This window comes from Magnolia sinica, chromosome 11, assembly GCF_029962835.1.
Source record: "Magnolia sinica isolate HGM2019 chromosome 11, MsV1, whole genome shotgun sequence".
NCBI classification, from domain to species: domain Eukaryota; kingdom Viridiplantae; phylum Streptophyta; class Magnoliopsida; order Magnoliales; family Magnoliaceae; genus Magnolia; species Magnolia sinica.
In genome coordinates this window covers 70,546,195-70,573,664 of record NC_080583.1, presented here as the reverse complement: position 1 = coordinate 70,573,664, position 27,470 = coordinate 70,546,195, and the positions used below count along the sequence as shown (strand labels likewise).

The window sequence follows — 27,470 nt, the reverse complement described above, 5'->3', positions numbered from 1 at the left end:
GTCGTTTAATAAAATGATCTGAAAAAATAGATGGACGGCATGGATGAAACACATACATCATGTTGGGTCCCAAGGAGCACCGACCATCAGCCATTGACCGGTGGCAGGGGGCGTACCCAATCCGTTTCCCACAGAAAACCCCAGTATAAGTAGAGCATGGGAGGGAAATCACAAACACACGTTCTACTCACATACGTGCAGAGGGGTATTCGCCATGGAAAACCCACACGCTCTGGTCATACCGTTCCCAGCGCAAGGCCATGTCATACCCTTCATGGAGCTCTCTCATTGCTTGATCGACCGTGGGTTCAGGATCACGTTCGTGAACACCGAGTTCAATCATGCCCGCGTTGTGGCTGCGCTACCCAAGACGGGTGGTGTGAACGGGCAGATCCGTCTGGTCACGATCCCAGATGGGATAGCACCAAGTGAAGAACGGAATGATGTGGGCAAGCTATGTGACAGTATTTTACATTTCATGCCCTGTGGTTTAGAAGCGCTGATTCGTAAGATGAATGAGTCCGATCACGATACGATCACATGCATCATTGCGGACTGGGGCATGGGATGGGCTTTGGAAGTTGCTGCGAAGATGGGAATCCGAGGAGCTGCAGTTTCGACCCTACCAATGGGCCTCTGTGCCTTAATGTGTCACGTTCCTAAGCTGATAGAGGACGGAATCATTGATGCCGATGGTAAGACCGTAGTAATTCAACTCGAAGTTCATTTTTCTTCAAGATTTTCAAGTTTGGTTAAGTAAAAAGATATCTCGATCGAGCCTGAGTTTATTGAATTTACATGTTTTTATCAATTTTTCAATAACAAGGTTTAAAATGTTGGCCGCTAGAGCAAATTGGGTTTGTCGATATATGACACAGCTTCATCAGCCCGGACGGAGCGGATTTCCTGCGAAAGCCTTTGCAGGAAGTTCCTGCGCTGGAATACTATGTCGGGCCCATCGTGATGTTTGTGAGAAATCCACACCGTTCAACTGTTTTGTGAGATTATTTTAAGACTTGAGACCAAAAGTGATCAGGATCCAATTATCAAGTGAGCTGCACTAAAGGAAAAGGTGGGTAGGAAAATTCCTACCGTTGAAATATCCCTGGGGTCGACAGTGATGCTTACATGCCATTCATACCGTTAATAACGTCATTTCTACTGGATGAATTGAAAACACAAATATTATTCGGATTACAAACTTTTGTAGCCCCACGAATATTTCAACTGTGGACGTTCAATCCTAAGGTTTTTGGCTCACTTGAGTATTGGATACAGCTCATTTATTAAAACATGTACCAAAATGAGCTCAAAAAATGGATGGACGGGGTGGATTTCTCACAAAAATCACAGTGGGTCCCTCATAGCAGGAACATGGAGGCTTTTGCTAGAACTCCGTGATGAACGGGCAGGAGGTTTGAGTAGCCACCGTGATTTATGGGTCTTATCCACACGGTCCATCCATTTTTTCCCATCATTTTAGGGTATAAGCCCAAAACTGAGGCAGATCCAAAACAGACGTGGACTACACAATGGGGATTATACTCTTACCATAAAAAACTTCCTGGGTGCCACAGAAGTTTTGAATGGAGCTGATATTTGTGTTTTCTCTTTATTAAGTCTACCTAGCTTTATAAATAGGTCTATGTAACTTTATGAATAGGTTGGATAGCAAATAAACATCACGGTGGGCCCTAAAAAAGTTTCAACTGTGATAATATTATCACCGTGTTTCCTTTGGTGTGGTCCACTTAAGCCTTGGATCTGACTAAATTTTAGTCCTGCAAGATGAAATGATACGGAAAAAATAGATGAACGGTGTAGATAATACCCATACATCAGGGTGGCTACTCAAAGCTCCTGCCTGTTCCCAGCAGGAGGGGGAAGGACGCAATCCGCGTCCCATCAGCCAATAGTGGCCCAACACGGCCTGATGAGGGGTGATATGTAATAGAGACCAAGTAGGTGGAAATATAATTCTAAAACTGAACTCAACTCATCTCAACTAAGTAATACATATAACGTGGACAGCTAATTTCGTGCTTGCTTTGACTCTTTTTAATATTTTAAACATTCACGACTATTCCCTTCCTAGATTAATAGTTAAATATTTGATTCCGTCAATTGTGGATTTGTTTGACCCTTTGAGGTGACCGACTCAATTGCACAATAGTAGAAGTCAGGCAGGGATAATTCTAGAGCCTGTAATATCTTACCTGATAATCTGACCGCACGATGAAGAGATCTTTACGTGGTCTCACTTTACCACCATCTGAAATGCACTGAGGATGGAGAGGCCCGTTCCTCTCACGTTGAATGGTTACAGAAAAGTCTGATGCTACTCGCCCAAGTGGACTCAGACTCGATCGCCCTCCTAAGTGACCTCCATCAGCCGATTCAGCCCCTAACTTGGACGAGTCCTGACTCAGACCTGGGAATGAATGAGCTAATCTGACGCAAGGATTAACGTGATGAGGTCGATCACGGTCTTCCTCATGGAGATAACTACTCCGAATCCACGAGCTTATCTGTACTCCTCACAGAAATACCTCGAATCTAATACCAACAGAAGAAAATAGAAATAATTTCTAGAAATTCATAAATTGATTGATAATTGAAATAAATGAGTTTACAACACTTTAAATAGCGATACTAAATTTTAGAAGAAGCTTCGGAATTAAACTACAACTAAAACTCTCAGAAATTGTGACTTATTATAAATAGTAAACTTGACTGGATGCAACTTCTAAAGCCTACAGGATGAAGAGTTATAATTAAACTAAAACTTAGTAAAAATTAAAATATAACGGAAATTCGATTGTCGATCTGATGGAATTTCATAAATTTGGCGTTCGTAGCCTAGCGTAGTGGGGTTGGGTAGCTAAAGTAGCTCGTCCTACCCCAAAATCATATATGGCACGTCGGATAACTCATTCCAGTTTGTGAGATGAGTTTGTTTTAAGGTTCTGACAGTCCGGATCACTGTCATATCCAATCGGGCCTTTTTTGGTCCATCTTGGCCATAAAATCATCTGCAACCCGGTCAACATCACAATCTGAGTCGCTGAGTCTTTTAACCATGGTTTACCACGTTTATAGAATAGGCTAATTCTACAACGTGCTGTATGGGGCCCACTTTGATGTGTACGTGATGTCCAATTCATTCATCATGTGCAACACCCATAGCGAATAAAAAATCTGGCTGATCCAAAAGTCAGGTGAGCCATAAAATATATTTTATTTCATTCAAGAAAACCAAAATCTTCATTGCTGAACAACTATCAACTGACATTCGTACAGGAATCCACAAAAACCAGGTCCTAACTTATCATATGGGCCCCTTTACAACACCCAACCCAAAACAAAAGAAAGAGAGTCAAAACTGCAATTCTTATAAGGAGAATTAGCCCACTCCAATTCTAACAGCCTTTTTTTGCCCAATCATACCAACCCCTTTGTTTTCCAGAGCCATGAATCTCCTAATAGCTTTCTTAAGCTCTCTCGACTACGGTGGATTTTATTGGGACAAACCTTACTAGCCATTTTGACTAAACCATCCGTTACTGGATCATCCCATATTGTACCATGTAATTCAAGGGCAAGGGGCTGAGGGGTTTGATACCACGTCTGCTAAAATGCGGGCTACAAATGTAAAACCGTGTTTAAAATCTCTAATTTCATGGCTTTTTTTTTTTTGTTTTTTTGTTAGCTTGTAGTACACTCCCTGTCAGTTCACACTTCATTAGCCACCCCCTTTAGGGAATCGATACCAGGACTTCAATGTTGAAACCAGGTATCTTTCACTCAGTCTACCACTTGAGGTATGGATGAAATTGACTGATTTTTAAGGTGTCAATTCATCATGATATTCACATCTTCGGGATGGATTCTATGGCATACGAAAACATGCTGGGCTCCACATACAGTCTAAAACGTTTTAATTGTGGTTCTGCTCATCCCAATCTGGATTGGATCAGCAAGATTTTTGAGATGGAGGGTGCACCTTATGGACTTATTTGAAGGGTGCACCTTATAGACTTTAGTCCACCGAAGAACCTGTAAGAAGATAAGATGAAGTAGACAAGCAGAGGTGTCAATAACAGTTGTGGATACTCTGGTATCTAGGTCATGAGGTAGATAGACTCAAATTGAAAAGACTTGAGGTTATGTTTTTTCTCTTACCTTCCTTCGATGGCAATTGGAGTACTTATATGATCCATCAAGTGGTATCGTGATTTGTGTATCTTGTGGGATTCACGAGATTCGCTAGAATCATTGAAAAGCTCTTATCTGAATACAAATCTTCCTCCGAATTTATAGCCGACCCTGCCTCGGTCAGCGTGATCTTTGGGTAGAATCATATCAAATATGTTCTCTTAGTTTGAGACAGGATTTTCTCTGAGATCATCGTCACGCCTTGGTTATGCCCGATCTGCTCAGGTTAGAAGATGGCTCTTGCAATAGAGCTCTACCCTTAGGCAACTCAGCTCGGGGTCTATCTCTCCGTCGGGAGGATCATTAAGCATATCTTTCAAGCCCTGTGACTTACCAGTTATGGTCAATCTACTTAGATCGTCATGATATTTTATTTTATTTTATTTTTTTATTTTTATTTTTATTTTTATTTTTTTGTGATTGGTTACACTTTTTATGCGGTGGATTGGTTTGGTTTTCCCTATAATAGTAGCCCCACACTTTCAAGCTTGTCCTACATGTGCTTTGCAACAGAGAACCAATGAAAGAAACGAACAAATGCATCGTCCTTGGAAGGGAGATTGTCATGATTCCAGTATGTTATATTTTGAAATTTCGCACGTGCCTCCCAACAGTTGGAATCCCCTTCAGAAGTTTCTAAACCTTTTCCCCTCTTCCTTTTATTTGATTGATCAACTGGACTCTTCCTCTCTAATACAAAACCTGCACATTATTACATTAGCTCACAAAAGGAAGAAAATTACAAAAGAACTGAAATCTGTCGTAGAAACAAGCAAAGCCAGCCTCCTCATCCTCTAGAGATACGGCCCATGAGGCCAACATTTTTATAACTAAGCTGAGGACAACTGACTTACCGGCCCTTCGGTCAGAGTACATGATTCCCAATTTAGTGGGGCTTCGGCATCCTTGAGTTGGAGAAATTCCTAGCCAACCTCCCATGAGGGAGGTTGACTTATACCCGATTTTCTCCACTTGTAGTCTTGACTTGTCTTTCCATCCGATGGTAAGAGAAACGCTCTACCGCCTCAGGGTTGTCTAAGGCAGTTGACCCCAATGTTAGGAGAGTTTTCTTCGGCTACTGTGTTCTCTGAAAGCAGGTTGGCAATTCTGAACTCACTGTGGATGAGATTTTCTTCTCATACCAGGCCAAGAGTAATGCTCAACTTGAATGATGTATAGGTATTATCTACACCGTTCATACCATGAAACTAAGGAATTTGGTCGAACTAACGCCAAAAGCTCATTTGCTCGGATTCATTCAATATTTTATTAGGATCCCTAACATTGTGGCCCATGGTGCTCTTGACAAGCATATCATTGATATAAACCTCCACGGTCTTTCCAATTTGGTTGGCAAACATCTTATTCATCAGTCGTTGATACATTGCTCATGCATTTTTTAACCCAAAATGAATTACATGGTAGCAATACTGCCTTCTATCGGTGATGAAGGTTATTTTTTGCTTGTCGTGCTTGTGCATGCTGATCTAGTTGTACCCTGAGTATGCCTCCATAAAATTGAGTGTGTACCCGGTGGTAGTTTTTACCAACTGGTGGATCCTAGGAAGTGGAAAACTATCTTTCAGGAAAGACTTATTCAGGTCGGTGTAGTCCACACATACTCACCACTTTCCCTAACCTTTTTCACCAGCACCACATTGGCCAACCAGTCGAGATAGTGCACTTCCTCAATAAATCTAGCCTCGAGGAGCTTGCTGACTTCCTCATTGATTTTTGCATAATTTCAACTCTTCCCTTTTAATGCTCCATTCACCAACTCCTCAAGTTTAATTTCTTGGGTTTTAATTCACCATTTTAAGCACAAATTTGTCTTAAACTTTGAAATCTACCTCCACATTGAAACATATTCAATTAAGCAACTTTAACATGGATTTGCATGGGAAAGACAGTGAAATCTATAGGCGTCCCCCACTTGGTAGTCTCCTCCTTAGGATCAAGGGAGGTGACCTGCTTTGTATGTTGCCATTGTGTCGTTCCTCAGAGGGCTATCAAATAACTTTGTCAGTTTCGTGTTGGTTGCCCTAGATCCTACCAACCCTATGCTCGGTCGAAAATTTCATGGTGAGGTGATACGTGGAGACTACAACCTGCATGACATTTAAGGATGGTCTACTTATAATTACATTGTATACTGAGGGGCAGTCTACCAGTAGAGAGTCCACCATAGTGGTGACTTGGTTGGTGCCTTCTCTGGCCGTTATTAGCAGGAGGACGCTTCCTTCTAAGGTCACCTTTTCCCTTGCAAAGCCTAGTAAAGGGGTCTGCATAGGTTGCAATTTCGATCTTTCAATTCTTATTTGTCAAAAGTGGTTGCAAACAGGATGTCTGTTAAGCTTCCAATATCAATCATGCACCTTATGGTTGGCAATAGACATGACGACCACTAGTGCATCATCGTGGTGTTGAATCCCACGAGCATCTTCCTCTGTAAAGGTGAGAGTGCTGAGTCCATCATGGGCTCTTTCCTTGGTTGGCCGGCAAGGTTATCTGGTGTTCTTCTTCAGTAGTGTTTACACTCTGAGCATGAGCTCGGCGTGTGTGGTTTGAATCATCATCCCTGGCAGGTTCACCAAAGATTGTGCATATTTCTCCGACCACTTCGTTGTCGGTGTGCTCCTCACATCGCTCCTGTTGAGGAGTTGGCCGATCTTTTCTGCTACTAATGACAAACTCGTGTAAGTATCTTATTTAAGGGTTTTGATCTATTCCTTGAGATTAAAACATTCAGTGTATTGTGGTCGTGGTTCCAGTGGAAGTGAGAATATTTCTTCCTATCTCTTTTTACCTAGTTGGCCTTTGTCTTGATCGACCATCTCAAGATACTCTTATCTTTAACCTCTATGAGCACCGATTTTGGTGTGGTGTTCAATGGGCTTTATTGGCAAAACCAGCTTTCTAGGGCTCAATTAGCTCAGGAGACACTACTCTGGTCATCGCCTCTTCTTCTTTTGGAGCTCGTGCTAGATCCCACTTTATTTTCCTTCCCTTTCTTTTCTTTTGTCGTGCTACCTTCACCCTAAGTGTTTCTACGTGTGTTGAACAACACCTCGACATTAGAGTAAAATGGCGCATGGTGGGCCCACGGGCTATGCATGCGGAAGCTTGACGGAGCTAAGAAATGAGGACTGTGTCCTAGGGGGTGATTAGGACCAATTAAAAATTATGCTTTTTAAATCCAATTGCCTACTTAAACTAATATGCAAATTAAACTAGGTAACGTAATTAACTATAAGGCTTCCAAGCTAATAGAGGGTCCAATCGCATAGACTTCAAAGGATGTAGCAATTAAGCAACTACTTTATAAACTTGATAGTGTACATACATGTGGGATGTGCTAACTATCAACAGTTAGCATTCATTTAATCATGCATACATATAGTTAAACATTCACCACATAAGCATGATTAAATGGGTGATCAAATAACAATCCCCAACACAAGCATGTATAGCAGTTCGGTTTCTCTACTCCACTCCCAGTGAATGCACTCAACCCATGAGTGTAATGGATTTCACTATCAGAAATTTTAAATTAAGTTTACCTCTAACCTTTACAATCTTACGCAAGGAATGGCTGTCACAAGAGACTCTATATGATTTTCTATAGGCTCACCACGAACCTCGGTCCTACATAAGAACCTACTGATGTACACTCCTTCTGAAGGCTCCCGCAAGAGACTTTAGTTGGATTTTCATTAGCTAACCAACAACCTTACTCCTAATCTAAGGATCTGCATTTACGCCTATCATGGGCTCCCATTTACATTAATCCTATACAAGGAAGGAGTGTACACAAACTCTTACACATGATAACTTATCAGATTAAGCTCCTTTTGTAACACCTTCTTGGGTTGCTAGATCGATGCTCTTCCATGCTTTAATCAGCTCCCATTTGCTCTATTGATCATGATGCCAAGGCCTCAGCTCCAAGATCAAACACTTTGCATATGATGCTATGATGCAGTGACCAAGGTGATGAGAGGTTAAGTAGAATCTCCTATTATTAATGGAAAGTTGTAAATCTTAGGGGATTATATTTAATTGACACTCTAACGGTTGATAGATACTTCGGTTTTCCATGAGAAATGATGTCTAATCTCTAGAGAGGGCTTGCGATCATGGTCTTTTTATAGATGAGCTTGGAATACTTATTAGAGTGAAGAATCACTAAGAAGAGAATATGAATATCATTGAGATAGAGCCTAAGAGGTTTGATAGCGCTTTTAATCGACTAGGGTCTCTAAAATTCCAAAATCCATTACTTGTATAAAGATTCGATTGCTAGATTTATAGGTAAAAAGCTCCAACGGAACTATAACGACTAGTCTTCGGTCACACCGAAGTATGTTTAGTTGCACCGAATTTGAAGTTTAGTCAAACCAATTAGATAAGAAAGCTTCTTGATAGATTTGGGCACTTTCGGTCACTCTGAAAGAGGCCTTCAGTGAGACCAAAGGTGACATTCGATTGCAACTGAATTACCCACTATTATGCACCAGCTTGCTATCCTGTTTTACCCATTTTCGGTCGAACCAAATGTGGGTTCGGTGGGATCAAAGGTTGCTGAAATCGTGCAGCTTTCTGAACAACACGAGACCTTTAAAGCCAATATATGGATGGTTAATTTAGGCTCATATAGCTTAAGAGATGATTAATGAAGGGTTTACCTATTGAGATTAAGATCATCTAAAGGTTTAGGTTGTTTTGGGTCAAGGGTTAGTGTCAACAAGGCACAGTATATACATGTTATTTTCTCCTTAATACTCTACCTTCAGTTATGTCTTTGGTCTTTAACTTTCAACGGCCAAACCAACTACATAACATAAGGACTCACGTGATTGAAAAATATGGTGCAAAAATCAATGCATTAACATAGAGTACTTCTAAGCTCGGTTAAGGAGGTCGGTAAGAGTTGTCGAGAGGTTCTTTCTAATTGAGAAAAGGAATTTCCCTCACTTGAGCCCAACCATCATTACTGTGAGAGCCACCTAGTTGGAGTAGCCAACTACCTAAACAACCTTAATATTAAATTGGACGATGTAATCTTTTAATATCTCTTCTTCATTCTAGGTTATCATGAGGAGGTGGATTGAACACTTCCTTATGTCCTTACCCCAAATAAATCAGGTGGCAAAAGCCCTTCTAAGTTCGGCAAATGAGCTGATGGATTTTGGTTTCAAGTGTTTGTACCACTTTTGAGTTGCCTCAATCACTGTCGGAGAGAATGCCCTGCATATCAGGGGTCCATAAGTGCCATGAAGTTTCATTTCTGCTCAAAATGATTTTAGGTGCTTGGCAGGGTCTCCCATGCCTGAATATGGAAATATTTGGGGGCATCCTAAGCTTATACGACAGGTGGGCTTGCATGATGTCGTTCGTAAATGGCAGCTCAGTCTGTTCGAGAAGGGCATTGATGGAAGCTGGATCCTTTGCTCGATACGACTTGTTGTATATTACTGAGTTGATCTCATGTTTCTTTAATATCTACCCCCTAAGGGACTTCATTTTCAGCCATGATCTCTAGAGCCTTTTCCCAAGCTTGCCTCATTTAGTCCAAGATATGGCACAGATCGGACTTAGCAAGCTAGGTGGCCTTTGGGGTCTACATCAGGGAGAGAATGTTCCCCCCAGGTTGTGCCTTTGCTTAGCGATGCCCAGGGCGCGACGGTATCGGACGGGATTGCTCGATCGTTGCCTCCATATTTTCTGGTTGGTTAGTTGGGGATCCACGCTACCTTTCTAACAACCTAATGATACGGTCTATGTTGCCAATTAGGGCTCCCACCTAGTTCTCGAGGGAGATGAGCTAGCTAGCCCAGTTCCAGGACCTTTGCACTATTGCTTATGATGGTAGCTGGGATTGAGTACTGATTATGAAGCCTGAGCATCTTTAGGATGCGCGCCATGAGTAGACTCAAACGTATTTAGGGCTTTCCCCTTTCTCTTGGCCATCGAGGAGGAGGAGAACAAGTAATAACTCAAGCTTGAGTTGGAGAGAACTTGGCTTTGTTGTCGTTCCTATAGACGACATCAATATGTTATCGCCAACATCTGAATGAATAAATATGATTGATTGTAGAGGTGAGTCCACCAGACAACCTGTAAGAAGATAAGACGAAGTAGAAATGGGGGTGCCAAGTACTTTCGTGGATCCTCTGATGCCTAAGTCAGGTAGGTAGACTCGGATCGAAAAGACTTAAACTTGGGTTTTTTCTCTTACTTCCATTCGATATGTGTATCTTGTGGGAGTCGCGGGATTCGCTAGAATCATTGGAAAATCTTATCCGAATACGACTCTTCACTCGAATTTATAAATGAGCTTGCCTCAGTTAGTGTGATCTTTGAGTAGAATCATATTGGATCTATTCTCTTGGTTCAAGATGAGATTTTCTCCATGATCCTCATGTCGCCCAGGTTGTGGTCGATCTGCTTAGCTCGGGAGATGGGTCTTACAACCAAGCTCTACACTTAGGTAACTCAAGTTGGGGTCGATCTCTCTGTCGGGAGGATCATTAATCATATTTTATGAGCTTTGTGGCTTACTAGTTGTGGTCAATCTGCTCAACTCATCCTGATATTTTTCTTGTGATCAATTATACTTTCCGTGCAGTGTACCAATTCAATTTTCCCATAACATGAACCTTGGATATTCACATCCACCTTATTCCAGTCCTTCTATCTCGTCTCCCATCATTTGATGGCAAAGTTCCCCTCATCCTTTAGGCCAAGGGTCCCATCATTAAATGCCATGCATTTCACCTACCAGTCGGGGGTGTCAACTCACGGAGGAGTTCACACACTGAATAAGCTCCCAAGAAGAGGAGGGGAAAACAATATCATCTAGCCATGATAGAAAACCAAAAGCTTGTTTCAACTCGGTATTTAGCCCAATATGGTCAAGTTAAAGAGTCACCTGGACCTTACTCGATATTTAAGAGTTATCATTAAAATTATCATGTATATAAATAACTATATATAATAATTAGAAATAGTTTAAATAATAAAATATTATTGTCTTGGTAAAGTCTTTGTATTTATTTTGGTGAGGTTATAGTTCTATTTGTCTCCATTCACTTTTATTATTTGTTTATAATTAGTATAACTTGTGCTGACTCAGAGAGTGACTTCGGTCGCATCGCTACGAGTTGCATTTACTTGACGGAGTGATCGAGTTACCCAATGAGTCATCCTAAGTGTGGAATGAGTCAAGACCTAGATAGGGTTTCCAAGAGATTCGGAGTTCACTTAGTAATAATATTTTTTTATTATTTTTTTAAAAGTTGACTCAGTAAGTTTTGAGTTAAGTGGATGGGTCAAGGCCTGGGTTCATCCATTTAAAGTCTTGTTGAGTGATGGTCCTTTCGCTTGCAAGTCTTTCCTTTTTTACGATCTGGGCCCATAGGTACCCATCAAGTCTATGAACTTGGTCTCAAATCAAGTTCAAGTTAGGAACACATCAAATAATGACATTTACATGGTTGGGCCCACTTGAATGAATGGATTGGATTCACTCCCATGTCCCACTTTAACACATTAGTGTTGTAAACATGAAATCTTGCATGCATATGAATTATCAAACCCCATTTGGTTGCTAGAATAATTAATATAGTATATATTACAATTAAGTGGGCCAATCCAACCTGATTTTAACTGGTCCAAGATAGTGGACCTGACTTAGATCGAGTAGAACTGGTCTTATAACTGGGTCCAAATGGCATACTTGAATCTAGCACACTGAGCGACATGATGAGGTCAATCACTATCTTCCTCAAGGTATAATTACTCTAATCCATTGAGTTCTCTCGACTCCTCACAGATCTTCCTCGAATCCATGAGGGATAAAAGCAGAAATAATATCTAATAAATTTAAAATAACTTGATTGATCATAAAAAAAAGTTTACAACTCTGTAAATAAGGAACTCAAACCTAGGATGGAGTTTTAAACTTAGAATCCAACATAAAAACCCTTAATGCATGACTTAATATAAATAGTAAAATTACTATTTATAAACTACCTCTATTTCTATTAGACTTCATGGTTTTTGACCAAAAATAGTAAGTGGCCAATTTGGTCCAACCATGTTATTCTCCTAAATTTTCTAAGCCCTTCTCATCACTACAGGAAATTGCTCTTTTATCGACAACATAATTCATCGTTATTTTATCTTTTTTCGTCGATAATGATTATTTCCGATGAAATCTCTCATCAGAAAGATCGTCGCAATAAGACCATGGCTAAAGGCTTTTCCCGATGAAATATGACTTCATTGGCAATGATAAAACAAATACCGACGACTAAAATCGTCGGCAATCAGTAAAACTGTAGATTAATGACATTACCGACAAGTATGTTCGTCGGTAAAACAATAATACCGATGAGTATGCTCATCGGCATAAACCCTCTATTACCGACGAAACAATTCATCGGTATATCTCATATAAATCGTTAGTATAAATTTTTATATTAATTTTTACGTGCAAAAGATTTCGTTGGTATAAGTTTTAGACCTACTATTACTAACGAAATATTTCATCGGTAATAGTCTGTTTCTTCCCAGTTTCATTTATTTTCAAAATTTAGGAAAAATTTTCTGATATACACCTGTAAATACACTTGTTACAATACATTTTCATCATATTTACATCCACATCCATCCAAACACAAACTACATCCATCCAAACACAAACCACATTCATCCATATACAAACAATCCTATCCCCATCCACATACAACCCACATTCATCCACACATAAATACATATAAGTTTAACATTCGTATATAAAATAAATCATAAATAAAATAAAAAATCCTATCCACATCTTATACGCACAAATACATATAAGTTTAACATTCATATATAAAATAAATCATAAATAAAATAAAATAAAAATCACGAAGATGAAGGTGGAGGTGGTGGGGCATTAGTGGCAAAGCGTGTAGTGAGAGCCTGAAACATCTCCTGCATCCGTCGCTCATGCTCCACCCGCATCTCCTTGATCCTCCTCCCTACGCCTCTACTCTTCCTTCCTCTTCCTCTCTAGCTGCTCTTTAATCTCATCGACGATGATCTGCAGCTGCTGAACCTCTCTCTCTACCATATAAACTTAATGTAGGGCGCTCTCTCCAGCGACGGATCGGCTGGAGGTAGCTCTTACGGGTGCCATGAGCTTGGCACCATGGCCAAGCCCACGCATGTATCCAGAACGGGTGCTAAGCACCTTGCTCAGGATATCTGACTCACTCCACTGACTACCATTAGGAGTGAGTTGACTACGAATGGTGTCCATCGCCGCCTGTAATGAAAACATATAATTTTTCATATCGAATGACATTATTATAAATCAATGCAATTAAAATTTATAATGTAAGGATTTTTACCCAATTGTCGCTAGTTTTAGGCTGAACCCAAGATCCCGTCGCTTGCCGAAGTGAGTCCCCCTATAGAGGTCTACTAATCGAAAGGACAATAAAGTTAATATAAATGCATGGAAAGAATATATCAACTTAATAATCACCAGTAATTTCTTATTATCCTGTAACGATGTTGTAAAAATGACTTTGAACCAGCTACGCAGTTCACTTATAACTTTTCCCTATTCGCAGAATTATTTGGCTCCTCTTCTGAACATATTATTCATAATACATTATTATTAATTGTGAATTTAATTGTTACCTTAAGATATCGTAAATATGTAAATATTACCTGAAAAGCCTCAAACGAAATCTCTCGCAGAGTATCTGCCAGTCGTCTAAAGTTACGTGCGGCGGTGCAGATAATACGGCCTCATCGTGGGTCCTGTACCACTTGTATCGCTGATGTAACTCTCCGCGGTACTCCTTGAACCACTCCCTGACCATGTCGTCGACGGCATGAGAAATATATGGAACACTCAAATCTAAGACAAATTTATCCTGCAGTTTCGTAAATAATAGATTACGGCAATAAACTTATTAAGAAAATAACTTAACCGTAAATGAACTTTCACAAAAGAAAATTTAATTTACTAAAATTTATTGTAAGGCACCGACGAATGAGCTGTTGCACATCATCTGTCACGTCTGCCCAATGGGGAGTGATGGCAGGGATCAGAGATCGACATAGGATACCGACCTTCGACGTAAACAACCTGGCATTATCTTTAACAGGTCTAAGGCAGTCCTGTGGGAACTCTACCGTCACCCTTCCCTTACACATAAGTCGCTCTGAAACTAACCCACGTATGGATCCACGTCCTCATTTATTGGTCGACGATGCTGTCGCAAAAGAAATATGTAAGTCTAAACATAAACAAAAGTCACTAAAAGAAATATATGTCTAGAATTACATGCAGTACCCGGTGTATGCGCAACTGAGGGATCAAACGCCTGTGATATAACATGTAACATCATTGTTGTCTCTATTGCATCATGGGTGGAAGGGGTAGATCCAGTGCGCGAACGACTTGATCTCCCACCTAGTGCCATGACTGAATATGTGAGAATTACGAATTTATAAATTTAAACAATGTCAGTACAAGTGTATGAACATCAATATAATAAATACATTAAACTTTACAGTGCAAGTGGAATATACTAAAACATTATACAAGTAGTGTTGATGGTAGAATGAATTTGTGCTTATGCTTAGAGAGATGATTAAAATATGATTAGACCATTACACTATAATGCAAGCAGAATATAATAAAACCATAAATATTCTAGTAAAATTTAGAAATTCCTTTATACATTGTCATTCTATATTAAACACATGTATTTCATTATAATACGAAATAACTTCGGATCAACTATCCAAAGTACTCATTGCGTAAGTTATCATACGCTGCAGAAGTATATGTCAAGATGTGTGAAGTACTCGACATTGTTACAGCTAATATGCCAATTACAATAGGAGAAATCTGGTCACTTGGAACTCCATTCAGATGTGTAAGTGACAAAACCGTATCTTCCATACGAAGTTTTTCGTGGTTATATTCCTTCATCAGGTCCGAAATTTCTTTGAGATTGTATAATATTTCATCTGAGTCATCATCGATATATTCCTCCCTACACTCATTGACCAGACCGAGTATATCTTTGGCCCTACCAGAAGAAGATAGGGCCAAAAAGTCCATCCGCAACAACTGATGAAGTATGCTTCGTGCTTCCGCTACACTCCGATTTGAGGAGGACATGATCAGAAATTGATTCAACTGCAAATGTAGATTATAAACAAGTCAATTAAATGAATAAATCATGACTTATAAGACATGTATAATGTAATAATCAAATTATTCGAATTGAAAAATGACATGTAAATCATGTGTATATTTAATAATTGTCGTCTGTATCACTATCGCTTAGGACTATTTCTTCTTTACCATCACTATCGCTATTCAGTATTTCCTCTTCATCGTCTGCAACATCATCATCAATGAAACCGTTACCATCTCTAAAAATGTCATGTATTATTGAGGCATCAACATGATCAAGTAGCACATCATCTCTATTCAATTGCACCACATCAATATCAACATTTGGATCAATCCCTCTATCCCCAGATGGCATGTTTTCTTGATATACTTGTTCAACCCTAGATGCTCTATTTCTCCCGTCCTCGCTATCTTCAACGTCTGGTTTGGGAACGTCAAATACGTTCCTGAGCTTTATTTTCTGCACCACGTGCCAAGAGTCGCCTAACTTGGTGTCATTGAGGTAAAAATACTTATTCAGCTTGGCTGGCGATGACAAATGGGTCGTCCTCAAACCACTTTCGAGATAAATTTACGCTCGTAAAGTAGTTGTCAATCTGTATTCCCAACTTCTTATTTCCAATGTCCCACCAATCACATTTAAATAAATACACCCACTTTCTCATACAATAACTCAGCTCAATAATATCCACCAAAACGCCATAAAAGTCAATTTCTACCTCCTCATGCATTTTCTTCATAACCACCCCACTATTTTATGTGGTCCTATACTTCTCACGCTCTTCAGTATGGAACCGAATCTCATTTACAATACAACCTATATATCTTGATACACGTCTATTAGGGCCACACGCCAGTGAGTAGAGTGCATCAGATGCATTCATAGAGTTGCTAGTGCGCAACGTCTTCATCTGTTATCGTGTATAGAATGTAATTTTTTAAGAATTTTCTTAAGTTTAAATATTGTGCTTCTAAGTGTGGTGAGATATAAGGTGAAATCTTACACGTTTTGCGAACCATTCTGAAAACTGATCCTGATGCATTCGATCATAATTTGTCAGGTATTGGGACTTCATCTCCTCGATGTGTTCGCTATACATAATTGACATGTCATTAGCAAGAAACATTAAGATCATCGTATGTAAAGATACAATTATCGAGGGAAGACTTACTCTAAGTGCAACTCTATTTCTTCATAATTATGCAACACATACCACCGTGCCTTTGCTTGATCCTCAAGGTCCATATCCTGAAATGTTGGGATCCTAAAGGATGAATGTTATGTGCGAATACAGATATGAGTCCTTGTTCATGCTCCCGCCTTTCATCGACATTCCAATCTTCACGATTGAATCTACTCTCTATGTCATGAAGATACATTGAGCAAAATGTTAGGCACTCATTATCAATGTACACCTCAGCAATGGATCTCTCTAGACGTGCCTTATTCCTCACAAGTCATTTTAGTATGTGAAGGTATCTGTACACAAAACCACTATGTTATACATATGAAAACATGGATATATATAATGTATGGAATAAATAAAAATTTTAATGGGTTATACCACCTTTTGATTAGATACATTCAACGATATTGTACCGGGCCTGCAAGCTTCGCCTCTTGCGGTAAGTGAATCGCTAGGTGTACCATGACATCGAAAAAATGCAAGTGGAAATATTCTTTCAAGTTTGCAAAGGATTACGACAATGTCCCTCTCCATTCGTTTAATAACTTCTATATTCAATGATTTCTAACATAAATCCTTAAAGAATATCCCCAAATCAATCAGCGCCGCACTGATATTCTTGCTCAGGAATCCACGAATCGCAACCGATAGTAGACGTTGAGAAGGATATGACAATCATGACTTTTCATTCCTGTTACCTTACAGTCCATAATGTTTATGCACTGAGATATATTTGACGTATACCCATTGGAAAACTTCACCGATCTCAACCATTCACATAAATACTTTTTCTTTAGTTTTGTCAATATGTAGCAGGCTACTGGTATAATATATGAATTTTCATGTGGTTACAAGTGTAACTCTTTCCTTAAACCCATTGCTTGTACATCCAATCGAGCCTTGAAACTATCTTTTATTTTCTTCTCTATGTTCATCAATATTTGGTTTAGGTGTAGGTTTAGGTTTAGGGATTTGAGAATAGGTTTAGGTTTAGGCTCAGGGTTTAAGAATTCGGGTTCGGGTTCGGGTTCGGGATCGGGGTTAGGTTTAGGTATAGGATTAGGAATTTGGGTTCGAGTTCGGGTTCGGGATCGAGTATAGGTTTAGGTTTTCGAGTTTAGGTTAGGGTTATAGGTTTAGGTTTAGGGATTTGAGATTAGGTCTAGGTTTAGGTTTAGGAATTCGGGTTCGGGTTCGGGATCGGGTTTAGGTTTAGGTTTAGGTTTAGGTTAGGGTTATAGGTTTAGGTTAAGGTGTAGGTTTAGGTTTAGGGATTTGAGAATCGAGTTAAAGGTTTAGGTTAAGGTGTAGGTTGAGGGTTAGGTTAAAGTTTAGGTTTAAGGTTAGGTTAAGGTGTAGGTTTAGGGTTAGGTTAAGGTGTAGGTCAGGGTCGTAACTGGCTGTATCCGGACGCGGATTAGCTACTGACAAGTTGAGTGGCTATTGGCTATTGATGTGACATCACCAACTTATGTGGGCCCCACCATGATGTATGTGTTGTATCCACACCATCCATCCATTTGGAGAGATCATTTTAAGGCATGAGCTAAAGAATGAGACAGATCTAAAGCTCAAGTGGACTTCACGAAAGAAAACAGTGAGGATTGATCTCCTACCATTAAAAACTTCTTAGGGCCACAAAAGTTTTCGATCAATCAGATATTTGTGTTTTCCCTTCTTAAGTTTAGGATTTGTTTGACCTTATCAACATGTTTGATGCCAAATAAACATTATAGTGGGCTCTACGAAGTTTTTAACGCTGGGCATTCAATCACCATTATTTTCCTATGGTGTGATCCACACTTGATCTTTGGATGTGTCTCAATTTGGGACATCCTCTAAAATGAGCTACTGCAAATGCAGGTGGATGACGTAGATGTACAACACATAGATCGAGTTGGGTCCCACAGTCAAGGCCTAACCCACTAAGCTAGTTACGCCTGAAATTGGATTGCATCCTAAGTTACTCAGTACGCTCAGTTGGGCCCACTGTAAATATATGTAGTTTATTTACACCATCCATCTGCTTTTCCAGATCATTTTAGGGGTTGAAACCAAAATTGAATCATATCCGAAACTTAGGCAGACCATACCACAAGAAACAGTGGGTATAATGATTTCCATCATTGAAACCTTTCTAGGGCTTATAGTGATGTTTATTTATCATCCAACCTATTCACAAGATCACACAGACATTGATGAAGGGAAAAAATAAATATCAGCTTGATCTAAAACTTCCACGGCCCCCCAAGAATTTTTAAATGGAACAAGTTCAATTCACATTCTTTCTTGTATGTGTGGTCCATTTAAGATACACACACACACACACACACACACACTTCATTTATTGTCTCAAGACAAAATTATCTATTAAAATAGATGAACGGAGTGGATGAAATACATAAATCACGATGGACCATTGTTTACTGTATTATAATCCACCTGAGATTTGGATCCCACCATGATGTATATGTTGTATCCAACCGTCCATCCATTTGAAGAGATCATTTTAGGGCATGAGCTGAAGAATGAGGTAGATCTAAAGCTCAAGTGGACCTCGAAACTAATTGGGGCCACAAAATTTTTTGATCAAGCTGATATTTATGTTATCCCTTCTTCTGATCTAGGTCTGTGTGAACTTACCAACAGGTTGGATCTCAAATAACCATCATGGTGGGTCCCAGGAAGGAATCAACGGTCGGGGGCACTATCCCCACCATGATGTTTAGTTTTAGGTTTAGGGTTTAGGGTTTAGGTCTTGGATTCTCAACCAACTCATGGATAGCTCCGACGCACATCCGGGTCTGCTCCACACAAATATGGGCCTGTCCAAATGGCCGGGCCACCCATATTGTTGTCCTTAAGAAATGGATAGCTTCATCATGGTCGGGATCAGGTTTAGGTTTAGGGATTTGAGAATAGGTTTAGGTTTATATTAATTAGCATGTAATGGAAGCATTTACATTAATTAGGAAGAAAGTTTTCATTACATGCACAGCTAGTTGAACGAAAATGTAATGTCCAACTAGTTGTGTGTGAGCATTACTCACACACACACACACACACACACACACACACACACACACACACACACACATATGTCATAGGCCCAAAATCTGGTCCATATGATGTGGCACCCATGAAACCCCTGAGACCCAACTTTCAACTTGATTCAAAACTTTAGTAGGCCATTGCAGAAAGAGAGGAAAATTAAGGGAGGAAGTTGTTTCCTTTAGCCATTCATCCATGCATAAATACATATAGATTTAGGTTAGGGTTATCAGTTTGGGTTTAGGTGTAGGTTTAAGTTAAGTGAATTAAGTTTAAGTTTAGGTTTAGGGATTTGAGAATAGGTTTAGGTTTAGGTTTAGGGTTTAGGGTTTAGGGATTCAGATTCGGGTTTGGGTTTGGGATCAGGTTTCGGCTTAGGTTTTCGAGTTTAGGTTTAGGTTTAGGTTAGGGTTATAGGTTTAGGTTTAGGTATAGGTTTAAGTTTAGGGATTTGAGAATAGGTTTAGGTGTAAGTTTAGGTTTAGGGTTATACTTTTCTGCTTCATCAATTTCGAGCTAATACATAAACATGGGCTTGTCCAAATGGCCAGGCCACCCATATTGCTGTCCATAGGAAATGAATAGCTTCATCATGGTCATAACAGCAGTTCCCACCTTCCAGGGACCCCTGCTCAACATCCGGATAGCTCCAACACACATCCAGGTATGCTCCATTAGGTGGGTCATGCTCTTTCAAAACTCGGGTGGGCTAAAGCATATAGAATAAATGGATGGATAGAAAACATCCATTTGATTGTCAGTTCACTTTGCATATTGTGGCCCACCGAGGAGTAAAACTACTTGACTTTTGAGAAAAAACTGCCTCACAAGTCACAATTATAAACTAACAAGTCACAATAATAATTTAAGAAAAAAATGTAATACATATTAAGCTAACTATAAACAATGCACAATAATGAGAAAAACGAAAAAGCAATGTAATACAATTAGTTAATTATACAATTGTTGGGATTTGGATGTTTAATTTACGGGCTTGGGGTTGGCTTCTTCATGGATTTTGAATTGTTTGAGATGGGCCTGATGGGCCAGTCCTATTCAAAATTTTGATTTTGGTGGGCTCAAACACGGCCCATTGACAGTAATTTTATCCCTAGAGCATTTGTCAAATAGATTATTAGGAGATGCTACAGTGCTTTTGGATCACTATAAGTTTCAGTGCTCTGAGTTGCAGTGGTACACTTCAAAAGTCTATCTGTCTACATTTTCAAGTAGGTCTAACACACATTTCAGGTACTTAGAAATTACTTAGAATTTTCATTGGCTACATATAAGTAGTTCAAATCAAACACTCCGGTTTTGATAGATCATTCTATCTAGGGAATTGATGTTTAATACTAAGAAATTACTTACAAATTGCATATATAGCATACAAGTAGTTCAAATCAAACAGTCTAGTTTAGATGGATCATTCTATTTAGGGAATTAGTGTTTAATACTGAGAAATTACTATGAAATTGCATTTGCAGCATACAAGTAGCTCAAATCAAACAGTGCAGTTTAGATGGATCGTTCTATCTAGGGAATTGATGTTTATACACACTCACCCATTTTAAATTTACAGATTGTTACATCTGACGCAAAATTAAAAAAATAAAAATGGGTGCATGCAAATGGATGGCATTAATTCCCTTACAGAAGGATCCATTTAAACTGGACTATTTAATTCAATAGCCTCTTCAATCATGTGGGTGATGGGCATGCTAAAATTGAAAGAAGAATTCAGGAAGGCCAAACAAAAGAGACATGATGCAGTAAATGCCAAGAGTTAGGATCTTCCATCCTTGTTGAGCCCCACCAAATCAACAATGTCCAAATCACAGGCTTCACTTTGAATGTATAGTTTAGAAAATGGTAGATCTTCAGCCCAAGAATATGCAAAGTATCCTCTGGTTTTAAGGCTGTAGGTTCTGTGATCCTGACTGTTGGTTTGATGGAACCAACCTGATGGACCATGCTCCAAAACTCTCCCAGATTCGAACATCTTTTGCCATTTTCAGTTGAATGTGGACCATTGCTCTGCTTCTTTCCCAAATCATCTGTTTTCACATGCAACCAGTGAAAGAGTTAGGATCATCACATCTGGGAGAGTGTAGAGGCATTGCCCATTTATGGTGAGATTCATCTTATCAACAATCAAGATCAGTGAGCCATGGCTCAATCTGTGCAAACTGAAAGTAGTCGTTAGTAAATGTAGTAAAGGAAAGATATGGGACAAGAAATTCAACATCTGTTACAGTAAGTAGAACCTACGTGACAATATCCACTCCATCCATCAGTTTTTTTTTATAGTTATTTTTAGGATGTGATCCCAAAATGAAGCACATTCAAAATTCAAGTGGACTACACAACAGGAAACAGAGGGGATTGGAACTCCCACCATTAATACCTTACTAGGGCCCACTATGATATTTATATGCCCACCTCCATATTTATAGGATCCATTAAAATAATTAAATTAAAAATTTTAAAATAAATAAAAATGGTCCACCACAATAGACCAGATGGTGGGGAGCTTTAATGGTGGACATTCAATCACCATCGTTTCTTGTGGTGTGACCCAACTAAGATTTGGATATACTTCATGTTTGGGCTTGGGCCCTAAAATGAGCTAGCAAAATTGATAGATGGCATAGATATACCAAAATAAAACACAAATTATGGTGGGCCCCACTATCACAACCTAACTAAATCTGTCTATTCGAATAAAAGAAAAAGAAAATGGCAACCCTAACTACATGCAAAGAACGAGAGAGAGGAAGAGAGATGGGAGCATAGAAATACTAATTGCAGAGAGGGAGAGAGGGAGGCGCACAACGCCATTGTAGAGAGAGAGAGAGAGAGAGAGAGAGAGAGAGAGAGAGCTTAGTGGAGCTTCTTCAATTGCCGGAGCTTTTCAGTAATGAAGGTGCATTTTCCCCCTCTTTCCCTTGTTTAAAAAATCAGACCGTTGGCCTGTAAGTCACTTACAGGGAAGTGACTTCTCACCTCCAGCCCCTGGAAGTTTCTTGGCAGTTTTTCCTGTAAGTGACTTACAGGTGAATTTCTTCCCCCAAACAACACCTACAAGTGACTTCCCTGTAAGTCACTTCCTACTAACCCAACTTACAGGCATCCAAACAGGCCTTAAACCATTTACGGGCATCCAAATGAAAATTGATTTACCCTCATTTCAAAAAGACTGGAATTATAAGAACGAAATAAAATACCTTTTCGACCAACGTAAGAGAGATTTGAGATGAGAGAGATGGAGAGGGAGGCAATCGGACATCGGGCAGACAACAGCGAGTTAAGGTTTAGGGTGACCAGAATAGGGGCGTCGGGCAGGTAGCAACGCTTGTTATGGCGGGAGAGGGGGTTAGGGTAAGAAGAAAGAGAGAGAGAGAGAGAGAGAGAGAGAGAGAGAGAGAGAGAGAGATGGGCACTAGAGTCGGTTCAAGTTAAAACATATCATTATTACCGACGAAACTTTTTGTCGGTAATACTTTTCACAATTCGTCAATAAAAGGCTTCAAAAATATTTGGGCCCACCTGTGCTCTATCAGGCCCATCCACTCCGTACATATGTTTTAAAATATACTTATTAGATACATCAAAAACAAAAATTGCAAATCAACAACCATGATCAACCACACAAAGTGAAATAATATGTCCACCATTCATTTTGTCTGACAATGTTTCTATTTCGTCAGTAAAAAGTTCCTTTACCGATGATATTTTATACCATCGGTAAAAATAGCCTCTCCGTCATCGGAAAGGACACCAAGGGATCTTTTACCGATGAACTATTTGGTTTGTCGGGAAAAATTACATTTACCGATGAAATCGTTGGGAAAATAGTTTTCATCGACGATACATAATGTCATCTGGAAAATTTTTCAGGCCGTTGTTGTAAATGGTGGCGGGAATATATTTGGTCGTGGCGGGAATCTTTTGCCGACGAAATATGATTTCGTCGAGGAAAGTCATGTGTACCGACGAAATTTTTTTTGTCGGAAATAAGTTCGTCGGTAAAAGGCCAATTTCTTGTAGTGCATGTTGGGCACGATTTCTACAACTAAAAGGATCAAAAGTTATACTCAAACTAAAACTTACTATATATGGTAAAAACGAAACCAAACAGGACGTTTGACCATCGATCTGATGAAATATCACAAATCTAGCATGGGCAAACTAGCAACCTCCTACCCGAAAATCATACATAATATGTTGAAATACTCATCCTGGTTTGCGAGATACAACTAATTTAAGGCTCTGATGGTTCAAATCGTTTCCGCCTCTGATCGGGCCTTCTCTGGTCTGTCTTTTGTATGAAAGTCTTTGTAACTGGCTCTACATCAGAATCTAACTCAACTTTTAAATGGCTCCACGAAATTAGATCAGGGCACACTAAAATCATGTCAGGTCTACTGGATACCCATGGCTCTCAAAGTCCAATTGTCTAAAATCAATGTACATATATGGCTCATTTAACTCTATGCTTGTGCGTGTGGCACACTTTAATGATTCCACTGTTTTCTCGTTTATGTCATGACTATAGCCTATACCACCTGATGAACAGTCCAAATCTCTTACATACGTGACATCCAACTATGAGAACAATACCTGACATGGTAGCTTTGATGGAGTGTCCAAATTGCAAAAAAACCCTAAGATAAAGTCACTTTGTAATAGGAAAGATTTGATTCACTTCTATATATATTTTTCTTTGATAGATTGTAATCTTTCTTAATTGGGGCCACTCTTCCCTTGTGTGTGTGTGTGTGTGTGTGGGGGGGGGGGGGGGGAGGTAGAGAGAGAGAGAGAGTAAAACTCTTTATGGAATACATAAAAAAATCATTCAATATTTCAATTCCTATCTTTCCATTCTTCTACTTTTTTTTTGTACAATGTCATGGATTCCAAAAACGATTGAATATTTTTACAGGATTGCCAACGAAACAACAAATGATAAAGCTCTCCCTGACCATGCCGGCGTTAAACACTACTCACCTATTGTGGCTCTGCGTTGGTGACAGAGTATCGCAAAAGTCCATCTTCCGGTACTACGACAGATGCACCCGAGCTACTAAATTTGCCGACTGGCTTCTTTGCAACTCATTTTATGAGATCGAACCATCTGCCTATGACTTGGTTCCAAAAGTTTTGCCTATCGGCCCTCTTATGGCAGGAAAACGGCATGGGCTACTTGAAGGGAACTTCTGGCCAGAAAACTCCACTTGCTTTAGTTGGTTAGATGAACAGCCTGCCCGCTCAGTCATCTATATTGCCTTTGGCAGCATTACTATTTTTGACCGATGTCAATTCCAAGAACTGGCACTTGGGCTAGAAATTTCCAACCGTTCATTCCTATGGGTAGTGCGGCCAGACCTCACCAATGGATCATCGAATGCCTACCCAGATGGCTTTGCAACTAGAGTGGCCAATCGTGGGCGAATTATAGGATGGTCACCTCAACAAAAGGTGCTGGCCCATCCTTCTATCGCGTGCTTCTTGACCCATTGCGGGTGGAACTCAACCATGGAAGGGTTGAGCAATGGTGTTCCTTTCCTATGTTGGCCTTACTTTGGTGACCAGTTCCAAAACCAAACATACATTTCCGATGTTTGGAAGGTCGGGTTGGAAATGAAACCCAATTCCAGTGGGATCATATCAAGAGAAGAGATTAAGGGAAAGCTCGACGAATTGCTTGGTGATGAGGGTATAAGAGCGAGATGTTTAGAGCTCAAGCGAATTGCCCAAAAGAATGTTGCTGAAGGAGGATCTTCATATAAGAATTTCAACCACTTTATTGAATCAATCAAATTAGGGAAGTGTTAGAGCGATTACCATGAATGGTAGCGTGAACAGGCTATCACAATAAAACCAAGTTTGTTAACTCATCATCGGTTCTACACATGTACGAGAATAATGAAATAGATGAACAACAGCCTATACTCAACGCACATGTGTGGCCCACCTGATGTTTGAGTCTTTTTTATTTTTTATCCATGCCATGTTTAAAGAGTTTCGATCTATTGGATTCAACGTTGATGGTGAACATGGACCATTTATAATATTTCATGAACCATCCATCTTATTCATGGGCATGTGGGCCACCTGACTTGATCTTCATCCATATTTCATGAACATGGTATTATGCCCAAAAGGGCCAACCAGGAAAAAAATTAGCACTCACCTATGTAGCTCACCGGAGATCAGATCGATGTCATTATATCTTCCTCCTCTCCCTTAAGCTATAAATGGGGAAAGTGTCGTTTGTGCAAGGAGATTTGGGGACTGCACATCCTTCTTGTAAGATAGGTTGGTGTTGAGTCCTACTCATCAATGGACTTTTTGTTGACCGTGTCATGACTTTTATATGAGTTACCATAGAGCTGTGCACACTCCATTTATGTGGAACCCCACTTATAATCCAGTGGATCAATTAGAATCATCTATTCCACTGCCCGTTGGGGCTAATGCCATGTGTGGCCTACTATTCTTATATTCATGTCATGCCTCAAAATTCCACACCTAGGTTAGCCAGACCCTGATCCTGCATTCCAGGACATGACTCATATATACACCATGTAAACAAACCATAAACTACAATCATTATATCAACTACACTTAAATATTCTATAATGCATCCACTTCACAAATAAAACAAATAAATATTCGTATGCGATCAAACATAGTACAAAATCACTCATTCACTCTTTAAAATAATCTCACCCAAAAAGGAAACTACATTAGTTAACAAAGTTAACTTCTAGAACTCCGGTCCACTTGCTCTCCCATCTTATCGATATCTTCCCCTTCAAACATATGAGATGATTAACTATACATCATTCATATTTCTCATTCACTTATATTCCAAAATACACAAATACGAATATAAACTAAACATCAAACCAAATATAAATAATAAAAAGATAAATCCAATCATCCATCCTGGTTTAATATCAAATTAAATGGTCTATTCTTCTATGGAGCCCTCATGCTCACGGTCGTCCTCTTCTAACTCAAATCTTGAAACTAAAATTTTAAATCCTATTAGGGTGAGCTGTGTAGCCTAGTAAAGAGGGTTCACACAAGATATATAATTTTCAAAAGTAAACATTTTTCCAAATTAACAATTACCCCAAAATAATAGACATTACAAAAATAACAGTTTGTCTAAGAATATCAGTTATTCCCAAAGTAGCGGTTATTAAAAATAACCAATTTTATCAAAACTAACTTTCAAGACATGAAGATAAAGACACAAATGCAATTTCCAACATGAATGCTACTTATATGCAATGTATATGAAATATTATCATTCCAATGCACCAGTCATTAGAATTTCTTTTTATCATGGTGGGCCAAAACTCCCCCATACAACACTTGTCCGCCAGTGTAAACCCACAATTCCAACGTGTGTAACTTCACTCAGATCAATGTGAGGGATCACCGCAATGTGGTCGAGCTAAAAATGTACATCTTTGTCGACTATGGTAATGATGTGAAGGGGTGCAAGCTATATGACTGGGTTACATGGAAAATTATTCTTATTCGTAATGTCAAATTTGATGAATGATCCTTGTTTTATAAGTATGAGTACAAGAATGCCGAAAAGTTGGTTGTGGACATTCAGATAGACAGATATGAGATATAGATTGATACTAAGATGCAGACAGATGTACATGAGCAGGTGGAGCAGTCACTTATGAGAATGAATCCATCAAGGGATCATAGGTTATTGATGAGATTTAACACCCCAAACTTTTCAATATTTGAGTATTGAAAGTTCTGGAGTGTTACCA

The 27,470-nt window shown here is 39.4% G+C and overlaps 1 protein-coding gene across 1 annotated transcript; it reads left to right on the top strand.

Moving 5' to 3' along the window:
• Positions 1–103: 103 nt before the first annotated feature.
• LOC131219311 (UDP-glycosyltransferase 83A1-like) lies at positions 104–25,763 on the top strand. Its single transcript, XM_058214373.1, has 2 exons — positions 104–695; positions 24,608–25,763. Exons 1-2 carry the CDS (start codon positions 215–217, stop codon positions 25,498–25,500), a joined length of 1,374 nt encoding a protein of 457 aa, XP_058070356.1. The 5' UTR covers positions 104–214; the 3' UTR covers positions 25,501–25,763.
• The last annotated feature ends 1,707 nt before the right edge of the window (positions 25,764–27,470 follow it).

What these genes read in the sequence shown, in the direction of transcription:
- LOC131219311 (XM_058214373.1), top strand. Translation starts at nt 215, where the DNA reads ATGGAAAACCCACACGCTCTGGTCATACCGTTCCCAGCGCAAGGCCAT. An exon ending in CGGAATCATTGATGCCGATG is followed by an intron (nt 696 to 24,607) that starts GTAAGACCGTAG and finishes ATATTTTTACAG; the next exon opens with GATTGCCAACGAAACAACAA.